General features: G+C 48.6%; 1 protein-coding gene across 4 annotated transcripts; it reads right to left on the bottom strand.

The window, feature by feature from the left end:
* Window positions 1-169: 169 nt before the first annotated feature.
* RNFT2 (ring finger protein, transmembrane 2) lies at window positions 170-25,166 on the bottom strand. 4 transcript variants are annotated; one of them, XM_063416436.1, is made up of 11 exons: window positions 25,035-25,166; window positions 23,273-23,445; window positions 22,477-22,943; window positions 19,533-20,008; window positions 18,922-18,998; window positions 17,329-17,429; window positions 15,092-15,245; window positions 5,908-6,057; window positions 2,364-2,429; window positions 1,328-1,429; window positions 170-453 (listed from the first exon to the last, which is right to left on the bottom strand). In XM_063416436.1, exons 3-11 carry the CDS (start codon window positions 22,557-22,559, stop codon window positions 319-321), a joined length of 1,344 nt encoding a protein of 447 aa, XP_063272506.1. In that variant the 5' UTR covers window positions 22,560-22,943; window positions 23,273-23,445; window positions 25,035-25,166; the 3' UTR covers window positions 170-318. The 4 variants fall into 4 exon arrangements, with proteins under 4 accessions (XP_063272506.1, XP_063272508.1, XP_063272505.1 ...); XM_063416438.1 differs by having other exon boundaries at window positions 23,397-23,445; XM_063416435.1 differs by having other exon boundaries at window positions 25,027-25,164.
* Window positions 25,167-25,179: the final 13 nt, after the last annotated feature.

Here is a 25,179-nt window from a genome sequence, read left to right as displayed (position 1 = left end):
TTTTATAAAGTCATGGATTCAGGGGATGCAGGGCCAGGTAATGGAAGCTCCCCAGCTCAGGCAGTCACAGCTGCCCTGCCCTGGACACGCCATGTTTGTCCTAAAAGGACAGGAAAATAGCAAACACCCCAGACACTTCATAACCCTGCAAGCTCCACAAACACCCTGCAGTTTGCCACAACACACCCCACACCTCCCCTGCCCGCCAGGGTGAAGTTTCCGGGCAGTCACGATTGCTGTGTTGGCTCAGAGCTGGAGGAAGGGCGAGGCTGAGCAGGGAGCCCGGGTTCCCCAGCCCTCCCGCCGTGCCTGGTGCTGTCAGTACACCTGGAAGTGCGCGGAGGTGGCGCCGTCCTTCCAGCAGCGCAGCGTCTCCACGGTGACCGAGCGGCACAGGGGACACGTCCTCTCCCGGTCGAACCACAGGCACAGGCACTCCTCGCAGAACACGTGCTGGGGACACGGGACTGTCACAGCGGCACCCCGGGGTGGGGGAGATAAACCCCGGGTGCCGGGGCTAACGCTTTATCACTCTGGTTTTTAATAGCAGCACTAGAAGGGAACATTCCAAAGGCCTACAGCACCTGGGCTGAGGGGGTTTTCCTCATTTCAACATTTCCATCCTCAGTTCCTTGAGTTATCTAAGTCCCACTGAGCTCAATCAACCCCTCTCTTCCCCCTGCTCCTTGTATTTGCTTTACTCTGCAGTCCCAGCTTCCCCTTTTCCACTGATGTTGGTTTTCACCCCTTATCTCCTCCTCTGGTTTGCACTGAGCCCTCCCCGGGTTCTCTGCAGCACACACCAGCCAGTCCCACACCGGGAGGGCAGGAAAAGGGCAAGGAGGGAGCACGAGGAGCTGGGAGAAGCTGAGAACTCCTCCACACATGCGGAGTCAGCAGAAATGTCACTCCTCAAAATCCCTGCTCTGCCAAGCAGATCCTAAAGCAGCTTCTCGGAGGCTTCCAGCTGGGAAACATCTGCCCAGATGTTCACAGCAAGGCTAAGAGGCGCCTTTGATGCACAGGATGGCTTCAATTTGATAACTCTGTTATCAAAAGCGTTATTACAGCTCCCCAGCCCCCTCAAGGGGCAGGTAAAGCTCTGCTCACTCCAGACCAGGATCTGCACTGTCCACTGCAGCCCCTGTCCATCCCACAGCCACGGTCACCCCACCAGCTGCCACAATCCAGGGTTATCCAGGGCAGTAAATACCCACCAGGAGCTGGATCAAGCCCCAGCAAAGGCCCTCAGCAGTTCCCTGGCTGTGCCTTTCCCCACTGCAGGAGTTCACAGAGGATTCCCAGCAGGGGAGTTTGGGGCTCTTACCTGGCACAGAAGGATCAGAGGTTCCCTGAACTCTGCCTGGCAAATGGCACAGATGTCTCCTGCCTCGCTGCACTGCTGGCTCGTGGCACGGGCTCCATAGGTCTGTCAGGGAGAGGGGGGAAGAAAACAAACCCACGTCAAAGGATTGGAAGGGTAAATGTGCACAAAGATTGCTCTTCAGCCCCAGATTCCCCACAGGGACACCGCTGTGGTGTCCCTGTTTGGGGAGGGGGGATCAGGGCACAGAGGGAGTCTGGAGCTCCCTGTTCGCCTTTCCCCTCAAGCTGACTCCATCTTTTAGGGCCTCCACTTGTGCAGCAAGGATAATGGAATTTAATGAGCTCAACAGGGAGCTGAGAGGATTAATTCAGCATCATTTGCAGGGGTGTTTAGATGGAGGGAGGTATTGTTGTTATTATTAGCAAGCAGACAATAGAAGAAAGAGAACAGCAGCAGCACCCACAGGCTGCCCACTTTAGACAGATGGAAGGTTTTCCCACTGTAACAGATTTCAGGGAAACAGAAACCTGCTGAGGGAAAATGACCAGCCCAAGCCCAGGGAATAAGCAAGATAAGCTCTAACAAACTTTGATGAGGTTCTTTTCCTCTACAGTCTTTGATTTTACCCTTTTCAATATAAGGCACTGCAGCAGACCTAATGCCAGCCCTGTGGAATGCAGTGCCTGGGACAATTCCTGTGCACTGCAGGGTCTCTATCAGTGTCACTGCACATCAGGCACCCCAAAGTCCTTCCCACACTCTGCACTACAAAGTTTTGTCAGCTCCTTGCAGCTGGATTAATCCACTTTACACAGGGCTTCCAATCAGACAGAACAGGAACAATCTGTGACCACGGCTGGGGCAGGGCAGATGCCAGAAGAGGTCCCTGACACCCCTGACAGCAGCCCCCAGCTTGTCCAGCCATGGGATAACTGTTTTACTCTGTGGTCCTGATGCACAGAGCACTTTCCAATCTTATCATCCAGCAGGAACAGGTTCCACCTCTGAGACTGCTCCTCTATGTTTAACCCCTTACCTGGGGGGTGCAAAGGACCTTCAGCGCCTTCCTGACACTTCCCACACGGCCACAGATGTCAAACGACTGCAAAAAAACACATCCCACTTTAGAGAGCTTTCACAAAACCTCTATGTGTGTGTGTGTGAGTCCAGAAACCCGGCAAACATTCTCCAAATGGATACTCAGAGGGGAAAAAGTAACAATGGTGCCAAAAAAGATTTCATGGTGATCATGAAATATGTAATAAATGGGAACTGACAGTGGGGAAGGGTGGCCAGAAAAGCTCTGGGAGCAGCTGACTGCAAACTGGGGACTTCACAGGACACAGAGAGGGGCTGGCACCGGGCTGTGCTGGGGACAATTGTCCTCCCCACTAAGCAGGGAAGGGCTAAAATGAACAGGGAAGGGAAGGGAAGGGAAGGGAAGGGAAGGGAAGGGAAGGGAAGGGAAGGGAAGGGAAGGGAAGGGAAGGGAAGGGAAGGGAAGGGAAGGGAAGGGAAGGGAAGGGAAGGGAAGGGAAGGGAAGGGAAGGGAAGGGAAGGGAAGGGAAGGGAAGGGAAGGGAAGGGAAGGGAAGGGAAGGGAAGGGAAGGGAAGGGAAGGGAAGGGAAGGGAAGGGAAGGGAAGGGAAGGGAAGGGAAGGGAAGGGAAGGGAAGGGAGAAGGGGAGAAGGGGAGAAGGGGAGAAGGGGAGAAGGGGAGAAGGGGAGAAGGAGAAAAGGGGAAAAGGGGAAAAGAAGAAAAAAAATAAAGAAAATAGCTTGAAAACCTAATCCAGTCCATCATCTTTATCTTCCCTATGTTGTGGCAGAGTGCAGGGAGAGACACTGAACTGAACAAGATGTGAAAAAAGTGACAGTGCAAGGAGCAGCCCTGCATCAGCTGGGCTGGTGGCACAGCAGAGTTGTGGCTGTCACCTGAGGGCAGGGGAGGCTGCGATGCTGCAACTGCAGAGCTGGAGCAGCCCTGCAGAGGCACCGAGTGGAGCTGGCTTTGTGTTGTTTGTGTGTTTTGGTGAGCGTGATTGAGTGGGCTCACTGCAGGGAATGCCAATGAGCTCATCCTGCAATGGATGTAGAAGCAAATGAAGGCACCAGTAATGCTTCCAGTCAGCACAGACAGGGCTCCCAGGCTCCTTCCAGGAATGCTTCCACTCAGCAGCCACCACTGGGGCTGCCCACTGCCTCAGAGGTTCCCCCTCCTACCGAGGATGGGGATGAGCCCTTTTCCACAGTGCAATCCCCAGCTTTTCCTGGTTGCTCTGCTTACAGCCTGACTCCAATGCCTTTGCTCCAAGGTCTCCTCTCTCCCAGCCCACATTCCCCCTCATTTCTCTCCCTTTGGAGCTCCCTGCAGCCCCAAAAGCTGCGTGTTGCAGAGAGCCAACATCCATTTCTCACCCGTTTTTTGTTGCACCAGCCATCATTTCTCAACTGGGTCACACACAGGGACAGGGCAAAAACACAGCCTGGATGCTCTGCTTGTGAACACCTGGGATTTCTCCACCAAAACCAGAGGCTCATGACTACATAGCCCAGACAGAGGCACCAGCACAGCTCCCAGCAGCTCCCTGAGCCTCCTGGAAGTGCTCCTGCCCCCTGTGCAGGGGAAGGGGACACAGCCCCAGCCGAGCCCTGGAATTCTGCCAGGAGCACAGAAGCTCTCAGTGCCAGATTGGCTTCTGTGGTTTTTCTAATGTGGTTTGTGGCTTTGCTAATGTGGACTCCTCTGGGATATTTTCAGTGTCTTAGGCAAGGAGTTGGACCTGCAGCTCTGGTGACTGGAAATGGGATGGGCACAGCCAGGGCTCCTGCACTGGGAGAGGAGCTCCCCTTTCCCAAGCAAAGCCTTGGTGTGCACAGGGCTAACCCTGACCTGGACACAAACTTCCCAAAATGAAGCTGCTTTTCCAATCTAGATCACCTCAACTCTCCCTCTAAAGGCTTCACAGGACAGGAACATCGAGTTAACCCCTGAGGAACTGCTCCCACCTGTGCCAGGCCCTGGGGAGCCTCACCTGGGCTCCCCTCCCACAGCCCCTGTCCCTGAGTTAAGCTCAGCCCCGGAGGTCTCAGCTCTGAGCTGTGCTCTGAAGGTGCTGGTGTCAGTTCAGCTGTGCCTTGCCCCAGATGCCCCTGCCCTGGACAGCCCAGCCCCTGGGGTGACTCCTCATCCTCACCCTGAGCCTGCCTCAGTGCTGTGGCTCTGCCCTGCAGCTGTTGGACCCTGGCTGGCCCTGGCTGGGGAGCCCTTTCCCTGCCAGCTGTGGTTTGGAGCTTGGCTCCTCTTGCTCCAAGGAGCAGAATTCCCCACCAGCACCTTCCCACTCTGAGGGCTTCTCCAGGTGTAAGAATGGCACGTGGAACTGCATCCCTTTTCCAGGTGCTGAGTTACTTTTGCAAGCAGGGAACCAGGAAGATCCCTTGGAATGTGTTTTTGCACACCTGTGGTCTGCACACCTGAGCTGCCAAGGGGCAGGGGAGGGTGGACACTGCAGTGGCTCCAGGCAATGACCCCTCTGAGAGGGCCAGCAATCCTCCCCCACAGCAGAGAGGAGCAGACAGAGCTGGGGCTGGAGGGGTGTGCAGGGAGCTGCCCTGGCCTCGTGTGCTCCTGCCCTGGCACTGTTTTCTCTGCCCTGGCTTGGTCTCAGACCTGCTGTGACCACATCACTCCACTGGCCATGACTCCTCTGCCTCATTTACAAGAACTGTAAAGCCCTCAACAGGAGGGGCTGTGTGACCCTAATGCTACCCAACACAGAGCTACACTATGATTCAGCATTGCTCTGCTCCTCTGAGCTCTTTCCAGCTTGGATATTTTCCCTGTTCTTCATTTTCCAGTCTGCTCCTGCAGAGCCACAGGCACAGACTGGGATGTGGGATGGAGCAAGCCTGGCCCTTCTCAGAGGGGTGAATATCTGGTTTAGCACAGTTTGCTTCAGCTACTGCTCTACCCCTGGGCAGGGTTTAATACACAGCATTAGAATTACAATTATTTCTAGACCTGGGACTTTCCTGACTAAATCACAGCTACTCATCTACACTTGTACCAATTTGTGCTCTTATTTTTGAGGAAACATGAATGACTCCTGTCCATTGCTTGTATAAGCCAGACCAGGACTGAGGATGGGACTTGTTTTATGCAGGCAGGACTTGGCTGCTGCTTTCTGCCCCTGCTGCACTCAGGGCTGTGAGTGGCAGAGGAAAGCTCAGAGACAACCCCAGGAGTGTGTGCAGCTGCCTCTGGGTGACACCTGGAGGTGTGGAGCCAGCAGCACCTCTGCTCCCCCAGGAGCAGCCCCCCCTCTCCTGCAGCCTCTGCAGAGAGGGATTAACAGAGCAGCAATGACTTCATGAGTCTGATGCAACACCAGGAGCAGCCTCAGATCCTCTCCCAGCCCAGCAATGTCCACATGCTGCGGAGCAAAATGCCCCTGGCAGCTGAAGCAACGCTGCAGTTTGCTGGGCAGGGACAGCCACAGCCAAAAGGTGCATTTGTCCCTTGTGCTGCTCCCCCTGCTCCTGCCACAGCTCCCGGGGCTGTTCAGGGGATGGTGCTCACCTTGCAGAGGCTGTACATGATGATCAGGACCCCACCCAGGAAGTAGCTGCTGGAGGGATCGTCTCCCATGATGTACTTGTACCACAGCTGGATGGGCACCAGCGAGCGGAACAGCTGGCTCAGCTCCTCAATGATCAGATAAAACTTCCCCTGCAAGGCAACCAGGCAATGAGACATGATTGTTATCAGGAAGTCAAAAGAAGAACATTTAATTTGTTCACTGATCGCTGCACTGTTAAATGGTGCAGAGACCCCTCTCATGAGATGCAGCTTTCCCTGCAGCCCCTGAACTCTGTGCCTAGAAAGGATAAATATCCCTCCATTCCTCCACAGGGCTCTGTCACTGACCCAGCTATGCTGCATTTTGGAATTTCAAACTTTAGAGCAGGTTATGGATAGGCAATAAACTGTGTATCTGTACAAAGCTGCAGAAAAGCAAAAATTAATATGGAATTAATATGATGTACATTGTAGATATTATCAACAGTGAGAAAAGGAAAGCAAGTTAGAGCTCTCTGACCTTACAACCCTTCTGAGAGTACAGGGATTCAATGTAAAGTGACCCCAGTCTTCCTGACAACTTTTTAGATAATCCCAAAGAATCAAATTAATTATGTTTGACAGCATCCTTCCCCTTCCCCTCAGGTGTGTGTTGGCTCTTGGGCAGTGCACAGACTAAAAGACTGGTGCTGAAAATTAAACCCTCAGTGCATTTAAAACCTTCCTGAACACCTCAATGTGGGGAGGGAGAAGAGTGCTGGTTGAAATTGTTCTCTTTCAAAAGAGACTCAAAGAATGGGCAACATCCTTTGTCCACCTTCACCAGAGTCTGAGTAAGTGTCTAATTAAGGGCCACCCCCAGTTTGTTCTGTCCCGATGTTTACAGGGACAGCTGGGGGCAAACCGAGCCCAGAACAGAGCCTAATCTGTAATGACATTATCCGGACTGAAAGATTTGGGTTTGTCCTGTTAAAATCCTTTTATTTGCTAAGCTCCTGGAGAAGGGGAAATTCCCCTGGAATTTTGCTGTGTTGTCCCAGATAGCTCTGTCATCAGTGATGTCATCGCAGGCCAATCACTAATTGCTGAGGTGGGGATGGGGATTGAGTCCTGGCAGCCGGGCTGGCAGCAGCCAGCGCCCTTCCCCGGGGGCTGCGATGAGATCACTCGCAGGCCATCCTGCTGCTCCCGACAAATCCAATCCTTCCCACAGCTCTGGCACGCTCATGATCTCATGTCCCCCGGGACGCGAGTGAGGTCACACCAGCGGCTGCTATCGGGCCGGGCTGCTTCCCTCCCCATCCCCGTCCCCATCCCATCCCATCCCCATCCCCGTCCCCATCCCATCCCATCCCCATCCCATCCCATCCCCATCCCCGTCCCCATCCCATCCCATCCCCACCCCATCCCATCCCCATCCCATCCCATCCCATCCCCATCCCCATCCCCGTCCCCGTCCCCGTCCCCTCCTCCGCACCACTCCCGGGTGGCATTGCAGAGCAAACACGGAGCAGCTAAAAACGCCAGCAATTTATGAAATTAGCACAGAGGTGTCCCTTCAGCCTGGCGCTGAGATGCAATCATCGTTTATTTCGGGCGCTCCTGTGGCAGAAATGACAAAGCTGTCGCCGTGTCCCTCCACACGGCTCTGATGAAAGCTCCCAGCAAGATAAAGGAGCAAACTCTGCTTTCTGCAGCTCGTCCCTCCCACCCACCACCCTCCATGGATCCCCGCCGCCGCAGCAGCTGGGCTGGGACAGGTCAGTGCTTGCTGCCCCATTGCATCAGACAGGGCTGCTGCAGCCAGCATCCCGGGCATCCCGGCTGGAATTCTGCTCAGCTCCGAGGCACTGGAACACGCGAGTGCACAGCAAGCCGTGAGCAGAGCCGGGGCCGGGGCAGCCCCGGGCACAGCCAGCCCGCCGAGGTGGCGGTGGCAGGAAGGGACAAACTTCAGTATCCAACCACAACCTCTCCACCCTCCCCAGAGCTTTCACAGTTCCCTTATCGAAGGGATAAATCTTCAGTTTAACCAAATCTTCTGTTTTCAGGGGTAACTGCAGGGCACCAGGAGTTTTTAGTAGCTAGAAGCTTGGTCAGAGCCTCCCAGGAGTGAAGTTAAGTTTTAAGGGATGCATCCCTCCATGCAGCCCCTTAACAGCAGCACCCACCTGATCATTAATGTTGATAAATTTAGAGAGATTCCAGGAGGGAGGGAGGAATACAAGGGCAGCTGAGCATCACTTGAAGAGAACGAGAAAGTCCTAAGTCTTGTCAGGCATCTCAGTGCACCACACCAGCCCCTTTTTTAAACTAGGAAAAGTGCCAGAAAATCAGAAATAATTCTACAAAAGGCTGATGCAGAAGTGAGGCCCTCCTGAGCCAGAAGCTTGAAAATGAGGATTGTTCCCTACAGTTTCAGCAGCAAAATGTAGATTTCTGATAGCAGCAACTTACTGCAGACAGCACCCATCAGTGGGAAGCACACTCCACAAACCTGTCTGCCACTTCTCAGCTCTGTTATCTCTTGGCTATCTAGGTTACATTTTTCAAAGTCAAATCTTTGTCTCAAGCTGCATTTTATCTGAAAAAATCACCTAAAATATATCAGCTTTTTTTTTTTTTCTTCAACATTAGACCTGTGTGTTTTATGAAGCACAAACATAATTATTTCTCCTGTGCATCTGACTTGGCACCACAGCTTGAAACAAGGCAAGGTCTGCCTCTGTCAAGTGACTTTTCCTATGACCCAAAACTCTGTGTAAATCTGGGAATTTTCTCTGGAACGCACTGTAAAGGGACTGAACAGCTCTCTAAGATCAGCAGAACCTTTCTGGCGAGCCTGTGAGCCAGCCCCAATGCAGGACTGCACCGTGCAGGAGCCAGCTGAGCTGCAGAGATTAAATAGGATATTACCTGGAATTACAGCTCCTGATGAGGGTGGGGGGAGAGAACAGGAGGAAGGCTCTGCTCTCACCAAGGGTTAAGCCTGCCCAAATGTGAGAGGGGCAGTGCTGGCCCTGCTTCCTCTGAGGAGCTCTGTGGGAGCTGCTGCTGCTGGTATCAAACACTTCATTAGCACACGTGGGGAAGGGCTGTGCTGGGATCTAATTTTAGCAGCTCTGCTGATGAGCCTCAGATACCACATGGTGAAATTTGGATTCCTTTTTTTCAGCGCTCAGTTAAAAAAACAAGGCAATGACTTGTGTACAATCTCCCCATTTTTCTGAGCCTCCTCCACCACACAGAAAGACCATTTTTATACCTCAAACCAAGCACTTGTTTTGAAAGAGGGGAATTGGGCATTTTCATACAATTGCACTTTCCCTTCTGTGTGTGCAGGGTTTCAGTCTGGTTTTGCACACTGAGCATGTAACTTCTTGGTATTCTGTTACATCCTCACTCCTTGATGGCAGATCTGCATCTGATCCTTTCCTGCCATTTGAGCTCTGCTCAGAGGAGCACATTCCTAGAATTTCTTCAGTCCCTTTACGACATCAGCACTACAGAAAACACTTTTAAAACCCCTTTATTTTTGTGCTGCTGGCTGATCTCAGGGGCAGCTTTTCTCTGCGTTTTCTAAATGAGAACCTGAGACACAGGAAGACAAAGGTCTAGGTAAGGTTGTTTTGGTGCCCAAGCTGAAGTGTTGGGATTAGACTTTTTATAAAGCACTTCATTTTACAGATCACGTTACCATTAAAAGCTGAACCGCTGACTTCAGTTTGCAGCTCCACCTGACTTCTCTGGACTCACATAGGAATTATTTGGCAAAGTAAAGGACAGGATTTAATTCTCCAGCGTAGCACTCCACTTGAACTTGTAGAATGTTCTTCCAGCAGCCTCTTTGTTTCCTGTGAACTTTCCAGTTGCTGCAACAGCTTTTTTCAATCCCTCTCCTTCATCCTTGGGGCGTGGTGACAGAGGGGAAAGGTCCCACAGAAAAATACCGTGGAACACTATAATTAAAAATCGAATCCCAACCTAGGCACAGCAAAAGGGGCAGGTTGCAGCAGCAGAGGCAGTGCTAATTCCCCCAGAGCCTCACTGAGCAGCCTCTTCTGCCATAAGGCTTTGCTCAGTGCACGTGTGCCTCCCCACAAGGAGCAGAGAGGCACAGCAAGGACTGACACAGCGGAGTCGGGGTGGGGGATGCAAGAGAAGTGAGAGAAGTTGCAATGAGGCAGCTGCCAGGTGTGATTAGCACTCGAGGGAAGCTCCAAGTCTCACTTGTTCTGCTGCCAGCAGCATTAGGGCATATTCTGAAACAGGGAGATGCTCGAAAAAGCTTTGGAGACCTGCTGGCAATTTGGATCAGAGGAGAGCAGGCTCTGCTGAGATTCCAGGTCATGGTGCCAATAGATCAAGTGTTGGGTAGGAGCAGTAAAACAGAGAAAATACCCAGATTTACACAGTAAATAGCATTGTGGCATGGAGGATGCTGGTGAAAATCCATGCAGGACTAAGAAGGAGTGAAGTCAAGGTGGGACTAGAGGGGAAAATGAGAATTTTAGTTAGGGCACAACGCTTCTGAAAATCACATCTTTCATATCTTAAACTGGAAAGTTGAACTGGGAAAGCACTGAAGAGGAATGATCTTTAAAGAGTTCAGTAGCAGTGACTTGCACAGCAAGTTTAGGGAGGGGGACAGAGGAGCCCCTGCTCCTCAGTACCTGCTCTTATGCTTCAGTCAGTTTTTAACTTTGTAAATAATAAATCCCACACTTCTGACTCTGGGCAGCACATCAGTCCCAGCTGCAGGAGGGAAAGGACTCTGCAGAACATCCTGGAGTTCCCATGGCTCAGGAGGATCCAAGCTCAGACTGCTGCCCATGAAGAGTGAATCTGTTTGTGACTGAGCTCCCCCAAAGAGGATCCAAGGTCAGAGAGGAGAGGGGATTGGGAGGATGGGCTGTCCCTGCCTGGGAACACCTCATCAGCCACACTGAGGGAAGAGCAGGAATAAATTCCATATTGCACAGGCAAGGACCAAGAACATCTTTGCCTGGGTACCTTTTATTAAACATCATCTATGAGCCAGCTCTATTTAGAGGACTCAAATGCTCCAAGAGCCTTTTTTTTTCCCCTTAAGACAAAAAAAAGGTGCAGTTTCAGAAGGAACATGGAAATTAATGTGCCAGGTTCCATGGCAGAGCTGTACCCATCTATGCAGGAAACATGATGTGCATCTGAAGAAGGCTTTTGGTCCAAGGTTCAAGTGCAGGATTTGCAATTGCTGCCACATCCAGGCCAAGTTTTCTCTGACCAGACCTGATGAGATGGTACTTTAAAAAAAAGAGCACTAATAAAACAATCAACTGGAAGAAGCCACCATGCAAGTATCTTCAAATCTGCAGTGAGAGGTCAATGTCAGTGTTCTCCTTCTGCATTTTCACTCTCCTGGGAATGCAGCCCCCTGTAACTTGGCTCTGCATTGAGCATGCAGAGAAAATTCTTACTTAGGGCCTTTCTTATGTATCAAAATGTCCATGGTATCTTTGTCCCCTATAGGGATGGGATACACAAATTAAAGTATTTGGGATAACAGGTTCTTACAGTCCTGTTTGGTCTGATTTTCTTTGTCCCTCCCCCCACATTTCACTCACTTCTCCAGCTCAGATTGCTGACAACAACATGAGGAGGGGATGGGAGGCCTACAGGCACCTGGGATTTCCGAAGTGCAATCTTAGGCAACTGTGTCTTTTTATTATTTATTTCCTGATTTTGAATTCCACCCCCCTCAAGCTGTCATTCCTTAGCAGTGAAAATGAAAAGCTGCCACTGATGTGTGCACAACAATGGAAGCCTCTGCAGGCCACATGGCTCCTGCAGTTTAATTTACTTTAATTCATTTTATATTGAACCAAATGATCTTATTTGCCTTTTTTAATGGAGAGCCTTCAGCCAAGCCCCCCATTCCAAAGGAATGATGAGCTCAGCTGTCACTGAAACTTGTTCCCAGCTCGGTGTCCCTGTCACAGCCTGGGGGAGGGAGGGACACCTCTGGTCCTTCTGGAAACTTCAGAGAGCTGTGAGATCACTCTGATGCTGGGGTTACCTTCCTTTCCCTGCTTTTCTCTCCAATTCACAAGCTCTTCTCTCCCTCCATTCCAGCCTGACTGGAGTCTCACAGCCTCTCTTGGTGCCTCTGTTTCCAGGTTGGTTTGGAACCTGGGAAAGTCTGGGATTATTTTGTCAATTTTTCAGTCTTCCCTCATTCTTTGGAGGAGTTGCTTGCAGAGATCTTGAGTTTCCTGAGTTACTCAGGCTTGGAGAACTCTGTATCCTCATAATAAAGCAGCTCTCATGCTTCACACTTCAAGCACCCATGATAATGGTTTTTGCCCACTGTGCAAAGACAGATCTTTTCTGCCCCTCAATTTTAGTTTGCTTTTTTGCAGTTAAAGCATAGATTGATGCTACAAATCACAGAAATTTACACCAAAAATTTCCCTTCCTGTGATGGACCATTCTAGGAAAATATGACCCAGGTACTTTGGACAGGGGAACGGAGTGTTCTAACCCAGATTTTTCATGTGTTTACTTTCAGAATGAAAAGATGCATCCAACTGATGTGAGCAGAGTTTAGTGCTATTCACTATTTTCATTGAAGATCTTGATGGAACAGAGTAATGTACATCTGACACTAAACTGTAAACACAATTGGAAAGAAGGATTATATTCCAAATTCATCTTGACAGACTGGAGAAATGGTCTAGAAAACAGGGAGGGAATGAAGACAGTCCAGAAGAGAATAAGATGTGGAGTTAACAATCTCTGAGGGAAGACTCAAAAAATTGTTGGTGTTCAGTCTACAGACAAGAGTGAGAGGAGATATAAAGACTGTTAAATAAAAGTAAAAGCCACATAGTATTCAGAGAAGATCAGAATCCCAAAGAGCAGCAGGAAAAGCCACATTGGCTTTGCAAGTGCCTTTGAACTTCCAAAATGAGGAAAATCTGAAGAGCCAGCTCAGAGTCCGAGTGCAGGATGATTAAAGTTCCCCACATCCCATCCATGGGCAAGTTTTAGGATCTACTGCTGACTGCCAGCACAAGGGGACTGCAAGGGAGCTCAGGACTAAATCCCTCTGTGCTGAACTCCAGCCCTGAGGGTGCAGCAACCTCCACTTCAGGCCCTCTATTAGGGGGGCAAGAAGCTGCTGTTCTGAGTAATTACATTAGCACAAAAACTTCTCACTATATAAAAACACCCACCTTGAAAAAACCCAGCTCTACTGAGTTAAATTTATATTTCTCCAGCAGCCTATTTCTACAGTTACCATTAAGTGACAACTACCCAGAAGTTAATAAACTCCAAGCTGGGCTTCAGGTAGAAATACTACTTGGAGGACATTGGTAGGAAGAGAATACCTTTGCATCTGGCATGTGTTCAGACAAAAAACTTGATTAAAATGTTGGTCAAAGTTAATGTGCCTCAATTGCACTAAAAGTGTTCTAACTGAGCAAAAGCTTCCATTTAAACCCCTCACCTGTGCTGGCCTGTGCAGGCCAGGAGCCAGCAGGCTCAGGGAAGGAGTCAGCTGTGTGATCACCAATTTCCATTTCCGTGGTGTGCTGTGGCTCTCCTGGAGCCCTCCCAGCCCAGCCTGACCTTGCCCAATTTGTCACACCAGATCTCAGCCTTGGCTGGATTAATGGCTGCAGACTGGGGAGAGAACCAAACCCAGAACTGGTGGTGGGTGACAGCAGTGCCAGAGGACAACGAGAGCATCCCCAACATCCTAAGGCAAAAAGGGGCTTTAAAAAAGTGAGACACATTGCTCTCCAGAAAAAGATATTAAAAATGAAGCATCTGTGCTGTGAGTCATTACAGGCCCTTGACAGATGTGATCCTACCAGCCTCTCACTGGAGCTGCAAATAAAGACCCCTTCTCTTTCTTCTCCCCGACAAGGATTAATGAGTACTTGGGAAGGCTCTCAGACAAGCAAGCAAAGGCTGTGAACCTTTTCCAACACTGCCATTTATCTTGGGAAGACTATTCACATCACTTCTCCCTCCCTCCCCAGCCTGGATTACGCTCTGACCCAGCACATTAATCTCCCAAAATATAATAATAATAATAGAAGAAGGGAAAAAAAAGAAGCTGGACAATTGCCAGAAATAAATTAATAACCACCTCAGATAGCCCTGCTGTGCAGGAACAAACTGCTCAACTCCCCTGCCACCCATGTCATTTCTAAGCAAAACTATTCCCACTTTGGGTACCCCCTGAAGTGCCCTGCCTGAGAGTTTCAGCAATCAGTGCTGGTACCTTGCATGTACAGAGTGCCTTTCATCCCAACAGCTGCCAGGAAGTTTCTTTACTGAATGCAAATAATGTACATTGCTACATCTGCCCCTGAAATGTGGACACTACTGAGTGGAGGGAAAGGCAGCATGAGAGAGTTGTAAAAGTAAAAACATATCAAAAGGTGTTTTAAGAGAGAGAATGTAGTGAGAAACTTCTAAAAGTTAGGCTAAGTGTACATATGGTTTCATGAGCATTTAAGTATGTGAAGCATTTAAATAAAATATTTCTTCTCCCATGCTTAGACTTGGTGCTCTCTTTTGTGGAATCAGTAGCTTCAGTTTAACCCAGCTACTTCTTTGACCCTAGTGGGAAGCCAGAGAGACAAATACTTGCAACTTCTTCTGAGGAAATGAAAGGTTCTTGCTTCAGAAATATGAATTTTCAGAGATGACTCAGAAAACAAGACTTAAAGTCAATGAGAAAAGCAGTTATTGGGCTGCTAGCACTGATTCCTCCTCAAGCAATGCTCACCCCACCTCTCTGGACTTTAATCCCTGCTGGTAGTACCACACCTTTGCTCAGGTCTGTGATGGCTCAAAAGCCAACCCTCGATCCCCAGGTGACTTTCTGCCAAAGGTTTATCAACAGATTTTTCATGTTTTTATTCTTCCATCCATATTTGGCCCTGGCACAGGGTGCCCAGAGCAGCTGTGGCTGCCCCTGGATCCCTGGCAGTGTCCCAGACCAGACTGGACAGGACTTGGGGCACCCTGGGATGGTGGAATGTGTCCCTGCCCATGGCAGGGGTGGCACTGGGCGGGCTTTAAAACCAAAACCATTCCATGACTCTCTGATTCCACACTGCAAATGTGTGGTAAAGGTATCAGATTATCAAAGACAAAGGTTTGTGCCTCAAGAAGAGTCTCCTACCTTTGACTTGACAGCCAGGATGATCTTGGGCAGGGCCACGACGAGGCATTTCAGGGCAATGGTGAGATACTTCAGCACAAAGTCTGCGATGCCCACGATCCACATCAGGTCGAAGAAGTCCAGCCTGTCCAGGTTGGGTTTCAGGAATATGAGGCTGAAAGAGACACCAAAGCTCAAATACCACTGAGGAGAAGCTTGCTCAAGTTTCTTGCATCCACTGCTGGCTAGAGAGAGCCCAGAAACTCCCCTGAACTTTAGGGAAGTTCTCAAGGCCGAGAGGAGGAAGACACACAAATCAGATCTGTGGTTCCTCTGGGCCTCCTGACTTTGCTTTTGCCCACTTCTCCTGAGGTCAGCAGGTTTGCCCACTGTCACAAGACAGGACCCAAACACCTGTGAAGTCTGTTTTGGAACACAGCTGTCTCCATAACCTGCCTTTCCCAGTGCAGCAGAGCCCCTGGTGTGCTGACAGTGCCCTCGGTGCACAGGGGTGCTCCCGTGGATCTGGGTGTCACAGTTTGTCCTGGGAGGTCCTGCTCAGAACAGCTCTGGCTCCTTGGGAACATTCCCACATCCCCTGAGGCTGCTTTGCCACAGGGGCACAGACCCTGAAGGTCCTTTGCACATCAAAAAAAGTGGTGACACAGAAAACTCTGCACCAGCCACGGCAGGAAGGTGAGAACTTCACATGTGTCAAGCTCTGACAGCAGCCACTGCCTGAAGCACAACGAGAGCTGGGCTCTGTCAGTGCTCTTACCTGAACTAAAGATCCAAAAATTAATGCCCCTTACATAATGTCATTTACTGGGCTGAACATTCGCTGTTTAAAAAAGTGGAGTCTGGGAGAGCAGAATTTCACCCAGCAGTGGGCAGGAGCTACTGGCCTGAGCAATAATGAGAACTCGACTCTACTCAGGGTGAAAAAACAGGATTCACCTTCAGGATATTTACCTGCTAAAGCCTCATGGCAGAAAGCAAAAACTTAACAGTTAAAACAAAAACAAAAACAAAAAAACAAAACAAAAAACAAAGCAAAAAACAAAGCAAAAAAGCAAAGTAAAGTAACCAACCCAAAATGAAAAGCCTGAACATGAATTTAAAATACTCACAACACTGGCAAGGCACAACAGGTAAAATTACACCCTAAAAACAGAAACAGAATCAGAGACTTTACTATGATTCATGCACTAGAAACAAGAAAAAAACTAAATCAGGAAATGAAAAATAAGCCAAAAAAACACCAAAACTGAAGCAGACATTTCTAATTTGACAAGCCTGGCTTGTGAACAGTCAAAGATCCCCACACAGCAAACAAGAAATACACCAGCATGACACCCCTGCAGCACTCACTGCAACAGGGCTTTTCTTGGAGCTGTGGCCCACCCTCTCCACTGGTAATAAACCACACTCCACACTGTCTGTAGGATGGCCCCAAATTGCTAAAATCCCTTTATTTAAGATGACCTGGACTTTTTTTAAACTAGTCCCACTCATGCTTTTAACCTTGACCACCTCACCTTAGAGACACGGTGTTACCCTGTGGTGCAGATTTCCCTTTCACACCTTTCTGCCATTCCTGCTCCTTCCAGACAATCGCATGGCTTGGCCTCTCCCACTCTGACCCACACATTCAAACCTTCTCAGCTCTCCCCTTTCTCTGCTTGCTACCTGTCATTGTTCCAGTCTGCTTTATAGTAAGTGCTGAGCCAAATCCATTAGCACAAACCTTTCTGTATTTGAGAACTAATTCAGGATTTGAAAGGCAAGACTATCTTAATTACCTCAGATCCACGTGCCTCCAAGCCCTGAGAACGCTGGAGTAAAACTGCTATTTCATCTCCTGTCCTACACTCCAATTTTGGTAGACTGAGAACATCATAGGAAGGGGAAAATCAGTGGGTCAGTTCCTCATCTGCCTCTGACCCTTGCACTTTATGTTCAGCTGCAGTGGTCACAATGGGAATTCAGGGGTCAATTTTGAACAGGATCCACCCTGCTTTGACACCACCACACCCTGGCCCATTTATACTCTGCTTATGTCCTTTATTGACAGGAGCACAACCCACTGGTAGGGTGACACACGCGTTCTTTTCCTGCACTGGAAGATGTTACAAAGATGTAACAAAGACAGGAGATCCTTTAGGCACACACACTTCCTCCCACAGCGTGGGGGAAAAATGGGCTTCCCTCTCTTCCCCCCTGGAAATTATCACCTGTACAATGTAGATTTTGCCCACCTGTTGTAAAGCTGCTGAGAGCTGAATGTGTAAAGCAAGTACAGGGTGTTTCCAGTGAGAAAGGCCAGGATCCAGAAGACAACCAGCACTGATCTCTTCTCCTGAGCAAGGAAAAGAAGCAGAGTTATTTCAGTTTGAGATCTCAAGCTTGAGCTGAGCCTTCAACTGCTGAAAAATCCAACCCAACATGTAACAAAGTGCTCAGTAATTTGTTTATTTACACAAGACTAAGAAGTAGTCTGTGAGGTAAAGACATAAATAAGTACAAGCAGAAATGCCCCTCACTCAGGTAACCACTTCAATGGAAATTAATTGAAATAAGTTGGTGAAAACGACTGCCTTACTTGCAGAATGTATCTTCAAAGTTAGAATCTTTCTTGGGACACCAAAAATCTCCTGATGTTTAAAATGCAGATGACAAGCAGATTTTAAAAAGTCCATTCCACATATTGTCTTAAATTCTGAGCTGTCACCTGGCTGGAGTGACAATTCATCAAAGGGGTGTTTTATAGATAGACCCAAAGTCACTCAGTGGAAAGCTCAGCTAAATCAAATACACTCCACCACTACATGCAGCACATCTGGGTGTTACCCTAAAGCATGGAGGTTCTGGAACATTCATTTGTGACTGAAGAAATAATCAAAGGTCAAAAGAAGTGGAAGGTTTGCATTCCAACATATATGGAATGTCACAGACAAGCTGGATGGCAGAAGATACTGCCCTGGTCTTGGCCCTCAGTAACTTCGGGGAGTAAATCTTATTCCTGAGAGGAAAACAACCACCATTTTTCTTGTGAGCTGATTTATTAAGAAAGGAGGTCCCAGTAGCTGTTCAACAGCCAGGACTGTTGGGCTGAGATTTAAAGCAGGCAGATTAAGGGGCACAGTGCTGGAGGGCCAGAGGTGCAGAGTGCAAGGCAACAGCAATCTGTTACTGGGTTGTGCCATTTATCTGTTCATTCAGTGCTGGATCACTCTGATTCCACTGCTGCTGGGAGACACACGCATGCACTTGTGCCACCCATGTAGTTTTAACAAAAAAGCAATTCTAGCCTTGTGCTTTTGCTGCTGTTGAACTGTTCTCCTGACACAGAAGATCGGAAGACCTGAAAAGATCTGCTGGTTTCTTTATATTCTAAGCATACTATGCACAGAGCATTATAAAGCTACTAGCAAGCAACACATCTATGAAAATTTTCAGCTGGACATCTCAAAACATTAGCTAAATGCTAATAAGCTAAATCTCATCAGTAACAAGTTAAACAGGCTTCAGCATCTCTGCTGTACATGATGGGAAACCAAGGTGCAGAGAAGTGCTCAAATAGGCACTGCCAGGCAGAGACAGAGGGAAGTGCAGATTACAACATCCCTGACCTGTCCTCTCTTTGTTTTACTATGCTGCACTCTCACAAAAAAGCAGGACAGGGAGTTTGGCAGAGCATCAGTGGGGAGAGGCAGGAAGAAGAAAACAGATCTGTACACATATAAATGTAGTTAGCCCTACACTGCAATTGAAGGTTCAACACAGAGACTATTTTGTGCATGGAAAATGATGTTTGCTGGGAACAGAAGAAGGTAAAATGCTGGACTCACCTTCAGAGCCACCTGTTCTCGGAGCGTGGAGTTGGCGTAGGCAAAGGTGCTGGCCATGCCAATGCACACAGCAATTCCTGCAGGGGAAGGCTCTGTCAGAGAGCAACTGCTGATGCTGTCTGACTTGATTTCACAACCACCACCCCACCTGCAAGACAAGAGTCTCATCCCTCTGAGCCCTTCTGTGCTACACAGAAATCTTTGCTACCACCAGTGCAAGCTCTCCCCATCTCTCCTAGAGAGAGCTCTGAGGGAGAAGCTTTGGTAACACCCTCAGCCTCACTGGAATGTAAAGGAGAAATCAGGAAAAGGAACAGTACTGGTCAGGACAGGAAAGAGATGGATCTGACCCACATGAAAACAGACTGGACTGAAAGTTGGGTGAATTTATGACATGCACTATCCCATGCATTTGAGCATATTCCCTTCATGCTAGACTCCATCTGGACACCGCCACATGGACAAATGTATCAGACATCAGAGCCTGACAAAGTTTCCCAACCACACTGTAATCACAGTTCACAAAGGATGGATGCATCAGACATCGCAGCCTGATAAAGCCTCCCAACCCCTCTCCCATCACGGTCCAGAAAGCCCTGATGAACGCTCACCAAGCTTGTGCTGGAAACAAACTTTGGCCAGGAGGATCAGGATGAAGGGGAGTCCCTTCTGCAGCCAACCAACCACAGCCTTGAGCTCGGACAGGGCCGGGGCCGGAGTGCCGGCCTGCTCCTCGGCGCCCTCCTCGGCGTGCCCGTGGCGCTCCCCGGCCATGTGCAGCAGGGCCGAGCCGCGGTGGTGCCCGTGGTGGAAGTGATGCGCCGGGGCGCGGTGGTGGAACGCGGCCCCCTCAGCCCGGCCCGCCGCCTCCTCCCTCGGGGCCGGCATCTGGATGAACACCTCCCCGCCGCCGGCCGCCGAGCCCAGCACCAGCCCCGAGGGGAAGGGCGCGGCCGGGATGGAGCCCGAGGGGAGCCCGGCCAGCCCCGAGAAGAGCTGCTGAGGGGAGGAGGCCTCGGCCTTGAGGCTCTCGAACACGCCGCCCTCATCCACGCCGGCCTCGGCGCTGACCGCCTGGCTGCGGCTCCTGCGGGCAGAGACCGAGGGGATTACACACACACAGAGCTGGGGCTGTTCTAGCCCTGGCTGCAAGCGTTCCAGAGCTCCTCACGCACTCTCTGAAGGTCTGCACATGCTTTTCCCTGTGTTTTCTGCCGGGAAGTCACAGCTGCAGAACTAGAGGCCAATAACCACACGCCTCAGATAAAATCAGAGAACCCCTCCAGACCTGACTAGAACGCATCAGTTCCTTCACCAAGGGATGAAGCTCCCAAACAACCTGTTTGCTTTTGGAAAAAACAAAGAAATAATACATCTGATACCAAATCCAGGATCTTCTATATTGACTTGAGTATTTAAAGAAAAACATTCAAAACCTCATGGAACCTGACACAGCACCATCAAGTCAAATCTATAATAAACAAATTAACCAAGCTAACTCAAAGCAGTGACCTACCCCCAATATCCTCTGTTTATTTTGGGACAATCACTGCCTGCCCACTGATGAATTGCACCAGAAGACACAGAATCACCAGGGGAAAAGAAGTGTTGAGAGTTGCTTGTGTGTCCCTGACCTGACACAGAAGTGAAGGATGTGCTCATGGGTCCAGATAAATCCTTTATTTTGGTATTTTTGGCAAATTGGGCATGGATGTACCCAAATTACTGGGCACTGGACAGAACTGATTCTGGTACTGATTCTTTCCTAAGCATGTTTGAATACAGCCAGATTCCAAAAAGAAAGTCTAAATACCTTTATCCTAACAGCAAAAGACAACAGCGTTTGTCTCCTTCACTAGAAATCAATACAAGGAAAATTTAGCTGAGAGGGAACAATGCAGGTAACAAGTAGAATGTCCACCAGGCAATAAATGCCTGATAGACAACAAAAATTTCTCTAACCTGCAAAGGGAGAGTAAACAATAAACAAACCCCAGCAAGAGGCAAAGCCCACAAACAAGGCATGTTGCAGAGCTTTGGTCCCTCCTGATTTGACTCCTGGGAGATCTCTAACTTTAGGAATAGTGGTTACAAGTGGAGAGAGCACACCCTGGGCCCTCAGCCCTCTCTCCCCCATGGGTTCCAAAGCCTCCCCAGGCACCCACAGGCACTGAGCTCTGCCTTTCACTCCCTCTGGGGACACCTTCAAACCCCTCTGGCCAAACCCTCCCACTAAGCCAACTCCTAATAATGCTTTTTATAGCTGCACCCCATTCCCACTGTACCTCCACAGGCTCCTGTAATCAACAAGAACACCTCTTTCTGGTCCAAAATACTCATCAGCCAGGTCTTTAAATTCACACCTAACATTACAATTCAGGGATGTATACACAGCTTAAGGCTGGGAATGTAACAAACAGCCTGGGAGGGACCCAGTGTTAGAAATAAAGACCCAACTATTGTTTGGAATAATATTACCAGGATACAGGAGTGTGCTTTCAGCAGGAAGGGATTAATCTGTGGCATGTTTATAAACAAACAAGGTTTGTTTGTGGAAATTGTGAGCCTGCTGAAGTTAACAGAAGTGAAGACCAGTGGCAACAGCATTTCCTTCTGCAGTTAGAAAAACTTCAGCCTCTGTTCCTGACTATGTATTTACCCTGTTAAAAATCAGAAGCATCAGGCAGAAAAAACTGAAGATGGCTTTCTTTCCCCTGAAACTAAGAATGGCACCATGCTGGCAATGGCCATGCCATAAGGCTTCAACTCTAAGTGCAAAACCACTATAAAAAATAAAATATTTGCTAATGATCTTTCACTTATAATCTCAGCTCAAACAGAGCAATGAAATTTGTTAGTTCCATCTTTGCCTTGGAGCAATTAGATTAGTTTCTTCTTTAGGAATAAAAGTTAAAAAAAGTCATACTTTAACTCTGGGAAAGCACCAGGGAATATGTAGCACCAGAACAACAACACTGGCAAGGCTCCCTTGCTGATGTTATAATTACAGAAACAAATTAGAGGTATTCTACTTCTAAATACTCACATACATGAACATAGATACAGACCCTGAGAAGATGTAAGGGGTTACCCAAACTCTTAATAAAACACTAAGTCACAGTGTTTGGGAGCTTCAGACCAGCAGACTTTTTAAACACCCCAATAAGAGAAGTGTAAATGGTTCCTGTTCACACAGGTCAATCCCTGCACACTGGCAGTGCCCAGGGTCCCCTCAGGACTGGGCCATGAATCCAATCCCTCCTCCAGAGCTCCACACATCCTGCCCTTGCTCAGCCAGCTGTTGCCAGTTGTGCCACCCTGGATAGTCCTGAGACACTCTGGTTGGCAGCAATCAGTAACCGACAGGATGGAGAAAAGTCACTTGTCTCTAGAATCCTCAGACTTGAGCAGAAAGCTCGGCCACACCACACACACAAGAATTTGATGTCTCTCTCAATTTTAAGCTTTCACCTTCTAAAACCCCTCCCACCCTTAAATCAGAACAACTGCTCCTGGGGGAGAAACACGGAGGAAGGAAGAAGGGGAAGGATTTACCTTTCAGGAGGCACGGTGTCAGTGTTGCTGCTGTGCCGCCTCTGCATCTTCCTCAGCACCCTAAAACACAGCACGCTCAACATGAACCCTGTGGCTCAGCAAACCCCAGCGTGGCTCCTGGCACAGGCCCTGGGGGCAGGGGGCTGTGGGACCCGCTCAGCTGGGCACATGGCTGGCAGGAATCATTGGCTTCTGTGGCACAGCTCCTCCAGCTCCCATCGGTTTCTCAGTACACTTGAAGGGACAACTCTGAATGGCAAATGGGGGCACACAGGTGTCCAGGCCAGGCAGGGATCAGTCAGGTCCCCTTCTGCAGGAAGTGGCAGTCACCAGGAGGGGTGGCATGTCCTGGCAAGGAACATGGGGACATCTAACAGTGGCTCTTGATGTGACACGTGACTCAACAGCCTCTCGAGAAATGAGAACCCGTCCTCCTTGTCTGCAGGAACTTGCTTTGCAAAGCAAAACTGAGAGGGAGGAAGAAAAAGAAAATGTGCAAACATTTTTAGTGAAAAAAAGACAATTAGCTCATGACAATATTCTTTTAAACAAGCAACTCATTAATTTTAATCTACAGAAATGTCATTCGCAAAGTCTGGACAATAGCCCCAGAGTACAACAGCTACTTAATAGAATACTTAGTAAATACTTAGTAAAAACTAAGATCTAAATACTCTTGAATATAAAAAGTTATAATATTATTCGTAACGCATGATAATATATACATAAATGTGTAGCCCATGTGTAAAGGCACAATGCTCTGGGAAGGTTTGCCAGCTGTCTCACAGCACAGTACCTGAACAACAGCTTTATCCAAAGGTGCAAGGTGCCACACTGGGAGAGAAGGAAGCCCAAGAGAATGCAGACATTCACAGAGGGAGGCTTCAGACAGCCCAAGCCAGTCCAGACTTCAAGCTCACCCCAGGTCCTTCACGGCAGCGACTGTCAGCACCCGGCCCCAGTGCTCACCTGCAGGAAGCACACACACAGAGGAATTTTCAGCACAGCACAAAGAGTTTCACCTCTCCATCTCCCTGGAAAAGGCAGAGAGGTGCAGGAACCCTCGCTGCTTCAAGCCCTGTCCCCGTGCATGGCCCAGCAAGGCTGTGTTCCTGTGGCACTGGCACCTGCAGCCCTGCCCCCGTGCATGGCCCAGCAAGGCTGTGTTCCTGTGGCACTGGCACCTGCAGCCCTGCCCCCGTGCATGGCCCAGCAAGGCTGTGTTCCTGTGGCACTGGCACCTGCAGCCCTGCCCCCGTGCATGGCCCAGCAAGGCTGTGTTCCTGTGGCACTGGCACCTGCAGCCCTGCCCCCGTGCATGGCCCAGCAAGGCTGTGTTCCTGTGGCACTGGCACCTGCAGCCCTGCCCCCGTGCATGGCCCAGCGAGGCTGTGTTCCTGTGGCACTGGCACCTGCAGCCCTGCTGCCCACACGGGCACTCCCTGGGAGTGCTCCAGAGCTGGGCTCTGCCTCCCTCGTGCCCATACACACACACGTGTGTGTCTGTAATAAACACATACATGCACAAATCCACTTATGTGCATGCACGTGTAGCACAGAATGTATCACACACATATAATATATATTTTATATATACATCTATACATACACATATGTACATATGTATGTGTGCACATATATCTACACACACTTACATACACATAGATGTATAGGTATAGATCTGTTCATGTGTACCTACATACCCATCTACCAGCACAGTCCTATACATATATATGTATAGATTGTATAGATATACATAAATGTGTATGCATATATATATAGACATATCTATTAATATGGTTCTATAGATATAAATACATATACACAGCTATATATATACACAGACATAAACACATAACACACATATATAGACATATACACATACATAGGTATATATACATATATATACACACACACATATATATACATATATACATAGACAATTCTATATATACACACATATATATGTATAGGTATACAGATATGTATATACATATATATACACAGACATACCTATTAATATGGTTCTACAGATATAAATGCATATATAAATTGATACATACACATATATATATAATACACATATATAGACATACATACATATGTATAAAAATACAATTATATACATATATACATATATATGTATAGGCATACATACAAGTATATACGTATATATACAGACATCTATTAATATAGTTCTATAAATATAAATACATATATACCTCTATATATACACAGACATGTATACATAATACACATATAGATATACATACATATACATACATATATACACAGACATATCTATTAATACGGTTCTATACATATACATACATATAGACATCTCTATATAGACACACATATACATAATATATAGACATACATACATATATAGAGATATATACAAATACAGATACATAGATATAGACATAGGCAGATATAGATAGATAGATAGATAGATAGATAGATAGATAGATAGATAGATAGATAGATAGATAGATAGAGATACATATATAAAAATACAATTCTATATACACACACGTATATACGTACACACATACAGAGACGTAAGCCAGGCCTTTTCTTCCGATCAGGTGCGGAAAGGAGGTTCCCGCTGGAACCCGTGGCGCAGTGCCCCGGGCCGGCCCCGCGGTGCCCGCACGCAGCGGCTCGGTCCGGTCCCGGTCTCGGTGCCGGTCTCGGTCT

The sequence above is a fragment of the Prinia subflava genome, chromosome 19 (assembly GCF_021018805.1).
Source record: "Prinia subflava isolate CZ2003 ecotype Zambia chromosome 19, Cam_Psub_1.2, whole genome shotgun sequence".
NCBI classification, from domain to species: domain Eukaryota; kingdom Metazoa; phylum Chordata; class Aves; order Passeriformes; family Cisticolidae; genus Prinia; species Prinia subflava.
This window is presented reverse-complemented; position numbering and strand designations above follow the sequence as displayed.

Coding starts and splice junctions, on each gene's coding strand:
- RNFT2 (XM_063416436.1), bottom strand. CDS start 22,559: ATGTTGAGCGTGCTGTGTTTTAGGGTGCTGAGGAAGATGCAGAGGCGG. Junction 20,009..22,476: donor GACACCGTGCCTCCTGAAAG/GTAAATCCTTCC, acceptor CTCTGCCCGCAG/GAGCCGCAGCCAGGCGGTCA. Junction 454..1,327: donor CTCTGATCCTTCTGTGCCAG/GTAAGAGCCCCA, acceptor CCGTGTCCCCAG/CACGTGTTCTGCGAGGAGTG.